Source organism: Oncorhynchus mykiss, chromosome 11 (genome assembly GCF_057628025.1).
Source record: "Oncorhynchus mykiss isolate SJ-2025 chromosome 11, ASM5762802v1, whole genome shotgun sequence".
Taxonomy (NCBI): domain Eukaryota; kingdom Metazoa; phylum Chordata; class Actinopteri; order Salmoniformes; family Salmonidae; genus Oncorhynchus; species Oncorhynchus mykiss.
In genome coordinates this window covers 42,043,700-42,058,124 of record NC_143032.1, presented here as the reverse complement: position 1 = coordinate 42,058,124, position 14,425 = coordinate 42,043,700, and the positions used below count along the sequence as shown (strand labels likewise).

Below are 14,425 nucleotides of genomic sequence, written 5' to 3'. Positions count from 1 at the left end.
TTTCCAAATGCACTGTATAGCCAGATGAGTGATGTCTCAGGCGATTGCTTAGTGTACTTTATTCCAGAAAAAAAACTAATTTTCAACAGCGCTGACCAACCAACGTGAAGCAGAGCATTGCGCAGTTTGACTAGACTACTAATATTGCCTGGGTTGTTCAGCATGAAAAATTGCTTTTTGATAAATGACTGTCACAGTTACATGCTTAGATCGACACTGAAAGAGAAGAGGACGATCAAGATGAGTTTAATTTCCAGTAAAAAAATAGGCCTTTTTTGGCTTTCTTACCTCTGCTTTTGTCATGCGTTTATACAGTATGAAGAACACTACAAAAACCATTGTTTACTCACTCGTGTAGACAAAATCTTTGACCAGTCGGGGGTAAACAATACTAGGTTGCATGCTAACCAGGGAACTATCATTCTGATATAGTCTCCTTTTAGCTTACAACTGGGTCCTGGCTAGAACTTTGGTTTTGTTTACATGATGATTCAAGAGAAAACCCCAAAAGCTTCAGGATGAATTAAAAAGATTGAATTAAGCAGCCATTAAACTAGCCAATCAGGAAAGAAGCCGAGGCGAAAGATTTTGCCACTGGCCAATGCAGTGAAGCTACAGATGGTTGGTCTTTCCTGGGTCTTTCCTGGGACCCATATGGACACAGGTAGCCAGCACAGTGTGTTCATTACCTACACTTCAACCAAACTAGGCTCATGGGCGAGCCATAGAGGGATATTAAAGAGTAGAACATAACACAAAGTCTGAATGGGAGTCAATGATGTATCAGTCCAGATGCCAATAACACATTGACTCCCTAAACACTGAATGGATAAAACAGAGCAACATGCAAAACAAAGTAGGTTCAGTATTTTTAAAATTTTTAATCAGGGATGAGAAACCCATTGTAGCTTAGTTGAGTAGCACTTGATTAATCAGGGCCCTTTAACACAACTATTAAAACCAATCATGTTAGTTGCACTAATTAAATGTAATGCTATTTTAATACTAGAAAAAAAACATTTCACAATAGCCAGCTTCAAAATAGCCCATATCTGGCACTTGTAAAAGATATAAGTATCATGGCTGAATGTCAGCCATTGTGGAACGATCATTCTGGTAATGTCGAGAGGAGGGCTTTGCTAAAAACGGTTTGGCCTTAGACTTGCCATCACCCTTTGGGCTGAACGCTTCAGGGGAACAGAGACTGAAAGATCCCAAAATAAGCAGATTACTTTTTATGCTCCAGGTCATGACTGAAAGCTGAGACTTTTCCACACCTTTCTCACTGGATTGTGCAGGAGTGATGGGAACCAACTCAACATCAAATAAATTACTTGTAAGGGTGTCTGTTGAATAATTAATGCCTCTACTTTCATGTCCTGCTCTGGTACAGAAAAAAAAACAAGAAGAAGAAAAAAAGGAGGCCTTTTTTCCAGGGTTCAGTGTTGAAATGCCCAATTTTCAGTCCAACAGGGATGGCTGTGTATGTCTGCATTGTTCACTAAGAGGACATAGTGTTACATGTTTGAGCTAAAGGCTCCAGGAATAGACCGTGCCCTAAAGCAGTCTTAATAATACATCCCTCTGCCTGTCACTTAGGGTTAAATTGAACTAGAGCACCCCCACCTGTAGCAACAATAAGAAAACTCATACAGTAGGATTAAGTTAACAGAGACTGGATCGGCTGGTATGAAAACGCTGCAGGGCTGAGTGATGGAGAGAAATTTACACACACACACACACACACTTCTCTATTAAGTGCAGGAGGCTAGCTTTCAAATGGTTCCTTCTACTAGATGTACATACATATTGGAAAAGCTCTGAAAAAAAACTATAATTGCATGAAATTACCTGAATATAAATAGCACTTTCCACAAGGTCTTTTTGTGTTTTACATTATATAGGGAATTATTTACACCAGAAATGGTCAACTAGATTCAGCTGCATGACGTTTTTTTCTTGAGTGGATGGTCAGTCAGGGGGCCGAAACATAATTTCAAATTGACCGCAAGAGTTCAAACATTTGACAAAAAAAATAAATTTAAAACCTTGCTTAGATTTGTATACAATCACATATACAGTGCCTTCAGAAAGTATTCACACCCCTTTAATTTTTCCATATTTTGTAGTGTTACAGTCGGAATTTAAAATTTATTAAATTGAGATTTTGCGTCACTGATTTACACACAATACCTCATAATATCCAAGTATTCAATAAGTATTCAACCCTTTTGTTATGGAAAGCCAAAATAAGATAATAAACATTTGCATAACAAGTCACATAAGTTGGATGGACTCACCCCGTGTGCAATAATAGTGTTTAAAATTATTTTAAAATGTCTACTCCATCTCTGACCCCACAATTATGTGTAAGGTCCCTTAGTCGAGCAGTGAATTTCAAGCACAGATTCAACCACAAAGACCAGTGAGGTCTTCCAATGCTTCGCAAAGAAGGACGCCTATTGGTAGATGAAAAAGACATTGAATACCCCTTTGAGCATGATGCAGTTATTAATTACACTTTAGATGGTGTATCAATAAACCTAGTCACTACAAAAATACAGACACCCCTCCTAACTCAGTTGCCAGAGAGAAAAGAAACTGCTCAGGGATTTCACCATAAGGCTAATGGTGACGTTATAACAGTTAGAGTTTAATGGCTGTGATAGGAAAGATCTGAGGATTGATCAACAACATTGTAGTTACTCCACAATACGAACATAAATTACAGAATGAAAAGAAGGAAGCCTGTACTGAATGAAAATATTACAAAACATGCATCCTGTTTGCAATAAGGCACTAAATAATGCAAAAAATGTGGTAAAGAAATTAACATGAATACAAATGGAGGGGATTTGGCACTTTCAGCCATTTCCATTGCTGACAGATGTATGAAATCGAGCACACAGTAAAGCAATCTCCATAGACACACATTGGTAGTAGAATGGAACGTACTGAAAAGCTCAGTGACTTTCAATCTTTCAGTCAGCTTGTCAAATTTCTGCCTCGCTAGAGCTGCCCCGGTCAACGGTAAGTGCTGTTATTGTGAAGTGGAAACGTCTAGGCGCAACTACGGCTGAGCCGCGAAGTGGTAGGTCACACAAGCTCACAGAACGGGACCGCTGAGGCTCGTAAAAATCTGTCCTTGGTTGCAACACTGACTACCGAGTTCCAAAATGCCTCTGGAAGTAACGTCAGCACAAGAACAGTTCGTTGGGAGCTTCATGAAATTAGTTTCCATGGCTGAGCAGCCACACACTAGCCTGAGATCACTATTTTCAATGTCAAGTGTTGGCTGGAGTGTTGTAAAGAGTGCCGCCATTGGACTCCGGAGCAGTGGAAACGTGTTCTCTGGAGTGATGAATCACACTTCACCATCTAGCAGTCCGATGGACAAATCTGGGTTTGGCGGACACCAGGAGCACGCTACCTGTCCAAATGCATAGTGGCAACTGTAAAGTTTGGTGGAGAAGGAATAATGGTCTGGGGCTGTTTTTCATGGTTCGGGCTAGGCCCCTTAGTTCCATTGAAGGGAAATATTAATGCTACAGCATACAGTGACATTCTAGATGATTCTGTGGTTCTAACTTTGTGGCAACAGTTTGGGGAAGGCCTTTTCCTGTTTCAGCATGACAATGCGCCCATGCACAAAGCAAGGTCCATACATAAATGGTTTGAAAGATGGAATAGAATGAATAAATTAATTAAAATAACATTTATGAAAATATGTCAATCATTATTTGAATATATTGTTAACCTGTTGTATAAAGGAGTAAATGCCCTCGAAGCCGGTGTTTGGGGGATACATTGGCACGGTTAACAACACCTGTGCCAATATATCCTCCAAACACCGGCTTCTCGGGCATTATTACGTAATTAAATATTCTCCATGTAATGTTAATTGGGCACTAACATGGATGCCATAGAATTTTGAAGTGTTGTAAAGGCATAATAAAGCTAATTTGAGACGTTAGACTTTATTGTACAAAACATTATGAACCCCTTTGCCCTCAGAGCAGCCTCAAGCCGATAGGTTTCGTTGCTTCAACCCCACTGCACAGACACACCAATTTATTAATGGACTACTGAATGAAAATACAGTACCAGTCAAACGTTTTTCTACATTGTAGAATAATAATGAAGACATTACAACTATGAAATAACACATCCAGAATCATGTAGTAAGCAAAAAAGTGTTAAATAAATAAAATATATTTCATATTTGAGATTTCTTCAAAAGTAGCCACCCTTTGCCTTGATGACAACCAGCTACACCAGGAAGGCTTTTCCAACAGTCTTGAAGGAGATCCTACATATGCTGAGCACTTGTTGGCTGCTTTTCCTTCACTCTGTGGTCCAACTCATCCCAAACCATCTGAATTGGGTTGAGGTCGGGTGTAGGGGAGGCCAGGTCATCTGATGCAGCACTCCATCACTCTCCTTGGTCAAATAGCCCTTACATAGCCTGGAGGTGTGTTGGCTCATTGTCCTGTTGAAAAACAAATGATAGTCCTACAAAGCGCAAACCAGATGGGATGGCGTAACAATGCTGTGGTAGCCATGCTGGTTAAGTGTGCCTTGAATTCTAAATAAATCACGGACAGTGTCACCAGCAAAGCACCCCTACACCATAATACATCCTCTTCCATGCTTCACGGTGGAAAAATACACATGCGGAGATCATCCAGTCACCTACTCTGCGTCTCACAGACACGGCGGTTGGAACAACAAATCTCACATTTGGACTCATCAGACCAAAGGATAGATTTCCACCGGTATAATGTCCATTGCTCGTGTTTCTTGGCCCAAGCAAGTCTTTTCTTATTATTATTGATGTCCTTTAATAGTGGTTTCTTTGCAGCAATTCAACCATGAAGGCCTGATTCACAGTCTCCTCTGAACAGTTCATGTTGAAATGTGTCTGTTACTTGAACTCTGAAGCATTTATTTGGGCTGCAATTTCTGAGGCTGGTAACTCTTAATGAACTTATCCTCTGCAGCAGAGGTAGCTCTGGGTCTTCCTTTCCTGTGGCAGTCCTCATGAGAGCCAGTTTCATCATAGCGCTTGACGGTTTTTGCAACTGCACTTGAAGAAACTTTCAAAGTCCTTGAACTGACCTTCATGTTTTAAAGTAATGACGGACTGTCATTTCTCTTTGCTAATTTGAGCTGTTATTGCCATAATATGGACTTGGTCTTTTACCAAATAGGGTTATCTTATGTATACCACCCCTACCTTGTCACAACACAACTGATTGGCTCAAAAGCATTAACCTTTTTGAGATAGGGGGCAGCATTTTCACTTTTGGATGAATAGTGTGCCCAGAGTGAACTGCCACCTACTCTGTCCCAGATGCTAACATATGCATATTATTATTCGTATTGGATAGAAAACACTCTGAAGTTTCTAAAACTGTTTGAATGATGTCTGTGAGTATAACATAACTCATATGGCAGGCGAAAACCTGAGAAAGATTGTAGTTTGTAGTTTTTCAAAGCTTGGCCTACCGAATACACAGTGTCTATGGAGTCAAGATGCACTTCCTACGGCTTCCACTAGATGTCAACCGTCTTCAGAAACTTGAATGAGGATTCAACTATAAAAAAGGGGCTCATGAGACCTGTTTGAGTCAGTGGTCTGGCAGAGGGTCTCAGGCTTGTGACGCGAGCTCCCGACAGAGTTAGCTCTCGTTCCAGTGCTTTTCTTCAGACATAGGAATTCTCCGGTTGGAAGATGGATTACTGAAGATGGATTACTGGGCTGAACACGCTAACAACAAGTGGCTATTTGGACATAAATGATGGACTTTAAGGAACAAATCAGTCATTTATTGTAGAACTGGGATTCCTGGGAGTGCCTTCTGATAAAGATAATCAAAAGTAAGTGAATATTTAGTGTTATTTCTAACTTCTGTTGACTCCAAAATGGCTGATATTTCTCTGGCTGGATCGGGCTCTGAGCGCCGTTCTCAGATTATGCTTTTTCCGTAAAGATATTTTGAAATCTGACACTGCGGTTGCATTAAGAAGACGTCTATCTTTAATTCTGTGAATAACCCTTGTATCATTTATCAATGTTTATTATGAGTATTTCTGCAAAATCACCAGATGTTTTGGGATCAAAACATTACTGCACGTAATGCGCCAATGTAAACTGAGATTTTTGGATATAAATATGCACATTATCGAACAAAACATACATGTATTGTGTAACATGATGTCCTATGAGTGTCATCTGATGAAGATCAAAGGTTATTGATTAATTGTATTTATATTTCTGATTTTGTGACTGCTATCTTGGCTGTGTGTTTTTTTTTGACTTGGCAGGGATCTAACAACAATATGTTGTGCTTTCACTTTAAAGCATTTTTGAAATCGGACACGATGGGTAGATTAACATGAAGTTTATCTTTCATTTGCTGAATTGGACTTGTTAATGTATGAAAGTTACATATTTCTAAAAAATATTTTTGAATTTCGCACGCTGCCTTTTCAGCGGAATTGTTGTCGAGGGGTTCCGCTAGCGGAACGCCTGCGCTAGAAAGGTTAAAATGGAATGAAATACCAGAAATTAACTTCTCTAGGGTATGCGGGACGCTAGTGTCACACCTGGCTATCATCCAGTGAGATTACAGAGCGCCAAATTCAAATACAGAAATACTCATTATAAAAATTCAGAAAAGATACAACTATTTTACATAGGTTTGAAATTCTTGCGAAATTCTTGTGAATTACGGCGAAAGCATTCCTTACAATTATTTGAGAACATAGCCCAGCAGACAAATCATTACAAACAGTAACCAGCCAAGTAAAAGAGTTACACAAGTCAGAAATAGAGATAAAATTAATCACTTACCTTTGATGATCTTCATATGTTTGCACTCAGCAGACATTCATTTATTCAATAAATGTTCCTTTTGTTTGTCTCTCTTTATATCTGAAAACGTCAGTTTTGTTCGCGCGTTTTCCACAGGCTCAAACGCAGTCACAAAAGGCAGACAGAAAAATCAAAATTGTATCCGTAAAGTTCATAGAAACATGTCAAACGATGTTTATATTCAATCCTCAGGTTGTTTTAAGCCTAAATAATTGATAATATTTCAACCGGACAATATAAAAGGTAAACAAGAAAGGCACTCTCGCGCATGAAAAAGCTCTGTGACATGGAAGGGTCCACTCATTCAGACTGCTCTTACTCCCTCATTTTTCAGAATACAAGCTTGAAACAGTTTCTAAAGACTGTTGTTTGAGTCCTAAGTCAATGGATACTGTAATGGCATTGAATAGGGAAAAAAAAAAATCCTACTTCTTGAATGGATTTTCCTCGGGTTTTTGCCTGATAAATCAGTTATGTTATACGCACAGACATTATTTTAACAATTTTGGAAACTTTAGAGTGTTTTCTATCTAAATGGACTAATTATATGCATATCCTTTCTTCTGGGGCCTGAGTAGAGGGCAGTTTAATTTGGGCATGCTTTTCATCCAAAATTCCAAATGCTGAAGTTAACAAGGCACACCAGTTAATTGAAATGCATTCCAGGTGACTACCTCATGGAGCTGGTTGAGAAAATGCCAAGTGTGTTCAAAGCTGTCATCAAGGAAAAGGGTGGCTACTTTGAAGAATCTCAAATATAAAATACATTTTGATTTGATTAACACTTTTTTGGTTACTACATTATTCTACAATGTAGAAAATAGTAAAATAAAGAAAAGCCCTGGAATGAGTAGGGGTGTCCAAACTTTTGACTGGTACTGTATTTGGGATGATGTAAAATATGTATTGGTCTGATGTGATTAATAAGGAGCATCCAAATGCTGCACTTGATGCATTTATGACATTTCTTGTTTCAATTATTGATAAACATGCACCTGTTAAGAAACTGACTATTAGAACTGTTAAGGCTCCATGGATTGGTGAAAAACTGTAAAACTGAAAGAGCTGGGTTAAAAGGAGTGCCTAATAAGTCTGGCTGCATATCTTTCTGCAAATTGAGAATTATGTGACTAAACTCAACAAAAAGAAGCTGTATTATGAAGCCAAGATCAATGATATAAAGAATGATGGAAAAAACGGAGTACTTTAAAATAAATTATGGGCAAATTCAACTCAGATGGCTTATTCATCACAAAACCATTTGATGATTACTTCATTGGCAAAGTGGGCAAACTTAGGCAGGAAATGCCATCGTATTCATGCAAAAAATAACAATCATAATGAAAGAAAAGCATTGCAAGTTTGAACTTTGTAAAGTTAGTGTCGGAGAGGTGGGAAAATGATTGCTGTCGATCAATAATGACATTGACAATTTAGATGGAAAGCTACTGAGGATGGTAGCTGACTATAGCCACTCCTATCTGGCATTTCTTTCATCTGAGCAGAGTAAAGTATTTGGCCTCAGGCCTGGAGAGAAACCAAAGTAATTCCACTAGCCAAGAGTGGTAAAGCGGCCTTTACTGGTTCTAACAGCAGACCTATCAGCTTGCTGCCAGCTCTTAGCAAACTTTTGGAAAAAAATTTGTTTGACCAAATACAATGCTATTTCTCTGTAAACAAATTAACAATAGACTTTCAGCACACTTATAGAGAAGGGCACTCAACATGTACTGCACTGACACAAATGACTGATGATTGGTTGAAAGAAATTGATAAGAAGATTGTGGGAGATATGTTAGACCTCAGTGCAGCCTTTAATATTATTGACTATAACCTGTTGTTTAAAAAAATGTGTGTGTTATGGCTTTTCAACCTCCGCCCTATAGTGGATTCAGAGATATCTATCAGAACTCAAAGGGTTTTCTTTAATGGAAGCTTCTCTAATGTCAAGGACGTAAAGTGTGGTGTCCCGCAGGACAGCTCTCTAGGCCATCTACTCTTTTCTATTTTTACCAATGACCTGCCACTGGCATTAAACAAAGCAAGTGTGTCCATGTATGCTGATGATTCAATTGTATACGCATCAGCAACCACAGCTAATGAAGTCAATGAAACCCTTAACAAATGGTTGCAGTCTGTTTTGTAATGGGTGGCCAGTAATAAACTGGTCCTAAACATCTCTAAAACTAAGAGCATTGTATTTGGTACAAATCATTCCATAAGTTGTAGACCTCAGCTGAATCTGGTAATGAACGGTGTGGCTGTTGAACAAATTGAGGAGACTCAATTATTTGGCGTTACCTTAGAATGTAAACTGTAAAAACATAGATTCAATGGTTGTAAAGATGGGGAGAGGTCTGTAATACAAATATAATCCCACGCTCTAAAAAGCAAGTCGTGTTTTGTGTGGACCCCAGAAAGAGTAGCTTTCACCTGGTTAGTCTATGTCATGGAAAGAGAAAAAAAATGCTACATTCAGCTTATGTTCCCCATGTAATGTTAATGGGGAACATGGCTGACATAGAATTTGGAAGAGTCATGTCAGAGCATAAAAATAAACATGGCTCTGGTTAACACCATCTTGGCTTTCACATTGTTTGGAGACCGGTTAGGCGTGAATGTGACAATTTACTATGAAGCTGGGGGATAATAACCATGATAGTATAACACAAATAGAATCGCTGCTCACCTATCAGCGACCATTTCAACCAATTTCAATAAAAACATGGTTATGTCTTTCTGTTGAACTCAATCTCAGTTCTCTACAACCTAGACCACCCTTCAAGTAGTCTTTAAACCTCTCAAGTTCACACCGTTTCTTGCACTTCAATAAAACTGAACCTTGGGGTAGCTATACTGTGCCTTCGGTAAGTATTCAGACCCCTTGACCTTTTCCCATATTGTTAGGTTACAACCTTTTTCAAAAATGTATTAAATCGTTTGTTTTCCCCCATCAATCTACACACAATACTCCATAACGACAAAGCAAAAACAGGTTTTTGGAGAAAAAAAATCGCATTTATAAAAAAATATGAAAAAATGAAATATTATGCCGCAAAAGTCAAGGGGTCTGAATACTTTCATACTGTATATGTCATCCTAATTCAAGGAGTCACTTGAATGTTAGCAGCGTTGCATCACTCCAATAGTGGTTGAATGGCCTGACTTAACAGTAAAAGCCTCTGATCAGCAATCAATTAAAGGTGAACCTGACTAGACTGGGGGAGGAATGGAGTGATGGGACTCGACTTCATGCATGATATAATCAACCATTACATTTTATATTTTCAAATCAAGTTAGTTACAATTCTCTCCTTATTTTGACTACAAACCTATTATTCCCCCAATTCTGCAAAACAAGGCTCTCTTTACACAAAAACAAAGCCACAAAATAAAATGCTATTCACTGTGCGGTATCATCGTTTAAAGTCAAACGGTTATCATAACGGTCAGATAACCTCAGTTAAATCCGTGCCACAGTCTTTAATCGTGCATTTATGCCTGAACATTTGCCATTCTGATGAGGATTTTGTTCAGCTAATTAGCGTAATTAGCTGGGTCACAATTAGCCTGACCCCCGGTGGAATTGTGATCCCTCCTTGCAGCACCTGACCTTGACGACAATCCACCAGAGAGCTGCAACTGATCCACACGTTCCCACACCGCAGAGTTCTCTCTTGACACAGCACATCGACAGAGAGCAGCTCTCTCACCCCCTTCCTCTCTGGCCCTGTTTACAATGGCCACATCAATTAGTTACTTGTTTACCAAAGAGCACAGCGCAAACTGTCAAACGGAGCCACATGCACGCACACTCACACTGACACAGAGACACACACACATACAGGAAAGAGACTCACTGTTTGTTTGTAAGGATGCTTTACCCTTGCTTTTTTAGTCCATGACGCCAGCCAGAGCAAGGCCTCCATTTTCATAGCGCGTAAGTTTTTTATTTTACCCTTATTTAACTAGGCAAGTCAGTTAAGAACAAATTCTTATTTTCAATGATGGCCTAGGAACAATGGGTTAACTGCCTTGTTCAGGGGCAGATTTTTACCTTGTCAGCTCAGCTGTGGGATTTGATCTTGCAACGTTTCGGTTAGTAGTCCAACGCTCTAACCACTAGGCTACCTGCCGCCCCAATGATGCCTTTCTATAACACAACAGACCAAAACCCCTGCCTGGGCTATGATTAATTAAACTCCATTATTCGTGCCCTTCAGAGCAGTCTGTCCGAGTTGGGCATTACTGGTTCTCTGGGCGGGGCATTGTGCTGGCTGGACATGCACAGAAGGGCCACCTCCACTGGATCAATGGAAGGTGAATCTTGGCAACCTTAAGTGAGAGGTCTGCCCGGCCTGCACGCCGCACTCCGGGGCCCCTTTCAGCATTAATGAAACAGATGTCCTTTCATTGATAAGTCCAGGTCTGGAGTTGTAATGAATGAATTAATGAATTAATTAATGAAAGAATGGAGAGAGCGAGAGTGAGAACGCAAGAGAGAAAGAGATGAGAGAGAGTGTGAGAGTGCAAACAGATGCTTTACATGCACTAAATGAGCCACTCCCTCTCTTACACACGTAATTACTGTGCACTACAGTTAGCAAAGGGAAGATGCTGCATGTTTTTCTACATATTCCACTTACTTTCAAGACACTTGGTAGGAATGCACTTAACTTGTGTTTGCATCATTAAACCTGTGTGTGTGTGTGTTATGAATGAACAAAGGGGTCTGACTTTAATGTAAGTACAGCGTCATGCGATATAGTGTCTTTATGGAAGTCTGATTTACAAAGTCCTAATTATGACTAAACCCTTCCATTTCCACAATTTCTGTTAAAATTTGATTTTAAACCTAATCCTAAATAAACTAAGGAAAAGTTTGATGCATTGGTCCATCAGACCTTTCGCGCATTTGGGCAGAAGTGTCTGGGAATGAGATTAGGTATAATGTGACTAACGGACTTCACTTTAGAGCGTGTTCCATCCTTTATAAAGCACGTTTATATCATATTACACATAAATTGGTTATGCCACATTGACATTAGTGATTATGTCACACGGATATGCCACATGTATGACCCATTTATAAAGTATGACAAACTGGCATAGATGCTTTGTAACACATTTATAAAGTGGTTATGAAGGCTTTATAAGCTAAATGTCATTTAAAGCAGGACGCATTATACAATATAATCACCAAACCCCTTGCTTTCTACCAAGAGCAGAGACTTCACTACTGAATAACTGTACGCACACAAGAGTAGTGACTGATACAACAAAGACAATGTATAGGTACACTATACTACTTTCATATTCAAGCTATTACTCAGTATTACCGTTACCGGGTAAAAATCCAAATGGGCAGAAATCGGCCATAGGATGACCAATGACCTGGTGGAAACGAGAGTGAATGCTCACCGACAGACAGTGATCAAAAAGAAAGACAGGCCACCTATAGGGACAGTGGTTTAACGGATTTGCCACCAATCAAGACGGGGAGCATGCAAATCAAAGAGATATGTTTTTTTCGGAACACCGAACGTTATTTCCTAGATTTGGAATTTGAGTTTGATTTATTTTGGATGACCTTATTACAATGTTTCCTGTGTTTGGTGTTTAGAGGGAGGGTTTGTAGGGGCAGGAGTGCCAACCTGCCTTGATTAGAGACATAATGGCACAGGCAGGCAGACTGGGTGGATGCAGCACAGAGAGAGGGACCCCTTACCTGCACAGTGCCTCCTCGGTCACGTGATGCTGGTTACTGCGAAGCCAAGGTGGAGGACGGGAAAACAAAAGAACAAAACAACATGGAGAGATGAGATGAGCATGGCAGAGACAAACACATGAATACACACAACATGTAGCCCAGCCGCGCACGCACACGCACACGCACACACACACACACACACACACACACACACACACACACACACGGTCAAAAGTTTCAGAACACCTACTCATTCAAGGGATTTTCTCTATTTCTTACAATGTTCTACATTGTAGAATAATAGTAAAGACATCAAAACTATGAAATAACACATATGGAATCATGTAGTAAGCAAAAAAGTGTTAAACATATCCAAATATATTTTTTATTGGAGATTCTTCGAATAGCCACCCTTTCCATTGATGACAGCTTTGCACACCTGGAATGCTTTTCCAACAGCCTTGAAGGGGTTCCCACATATGCTGAGCACTTGTTGGCTGCTTTTCCTTCACTCTGCAGTCCGACTCACCCCAAAACATCTCAATGTGGTTGAGGTCGGGGGAATGCGGAGGCCAGGTCATCTGATGCAGCACTCCATCACTCTCCTTGGTCAAATAGTCCTTACACAACCTGGAGGTGTGTTGGGTCATTGTCCAGTTGAAAAACAAATGATATCCCATCTGGTTTGGGCTTAGTGGGACTGGCATATTGCTGCAGAATGCTGTGGTAGCCATGCTCGTTAAGTGTGCCTTGAATTCTAAATAAATCACAGAGTGTCACCTGCAAAGCACCACCACATCATAACACCTCCTCCTCCATGCTTTACGGTGGGAAATACACATGCGGAGATCATCCGTTCACCCACATTGCATCTTACAAAGACACGGCTGATGGAACCAAAAATCTCAGATTTGGACAAAATTTCCACCGGTCTAATGTCCATTGCTCGTGTTTCTTGGCCCAAGCAAGTCTCTTCTTCTTGTTGGTGTCCTTTAGAAGTGGTTTTCTTTGCAGCAATTTTGACCGTGGAGGCCTGATTCACACAGTCTCCTCTGAAGAATTGATGTTGAAATGTGTCTGTTACTTGACCTCTGTGAAGCATTTATTTGGGCTGAAATTTCTGAGGCCGGTAACTCTAAATGAACTTATCTTCTGCAGCAGAGGTAACTCTGGGTCTTCCATTCCTGTGGCGGTCCTCATGAGAGACAATTTCATCATAGCACTTGATGGTTTTTGCGACTGCACTTGCAGAAATTCTAAGTTCTTGACATGTTCCGTATTGACTAACCTTCATGTCTTACTGACCTTCAAGTAATGATGGACTGTCATTTCTCTTTGCTTATTTGGGGCTGTTCTTGCCATAATATGGACTTGGTCTTTTACCAAATAGGGCTATCTTCTGTATACCTCCCCCCTTGTCACAAAACAACTGACTGGCTTAAATGCATTAAGGAAATAGATTCCACAAATGAACTTTTAAGAAGGCACACCTGTTAATTGAAATGCATTCCAGGTGACTACCTCATGAAGCTGGTTGAGGGAATGCCAAGAGTGTGCAAAGCTGAACATTTAAGAGACAACTATCACAGCTCTTCATATGAGAATGAAATGAGGTCGTGGACAGTTTAAACATCCGTTCCAGTATATATGAGCAGTAATCTTGAAATAGTCACAAATAAAACCACCCACCATAAAGTCCCTAATTCAGACAACATAGTTTTTTGGAGAAAGTTATAAATGAAAAAATACTGGACACTTGGAATTATGTTTTTGATGTTTGTTGGGCGGTAACATGGAGAGGACATGAAAGGATGTTGTGGTCCTGGTCCCACAGATGT

At 39.9% G+C, this 14,425-nt stretch overlaps 1 protein-coding gene across 2 annotated transcripts in view; it reads right to left on the bottom strand.

Annotated features, from left to right (window-relative positions):
• Positions 1 to 14,425, bottom strand: part of ccser1 (coiled-coil serine-rich protein 1) — a 109,994-nt gene that overhangs the window by 35,441 nt on the left and 60,128 nt on the right. Inside the window, exon 10 of one of the 2 annotated variants that reach the window (XM_021620868.3) lies at positions 12,606 to 12,641. The exons of the other annotated variant lie outside the window; for it this stretch is intronic. Coding sequence (XP_021476543.1) covers positions 12,639 to 12,641 — 3 coding nt within the window. The 3' untranslated portion in view covers positions 12,606 to 12,638. The remainder of the gene's footprint in view (positions 1 to 12,605; positions 12,642 to 14,425) is intronic. 2 annotated transcript variants of the gene reach the window in all.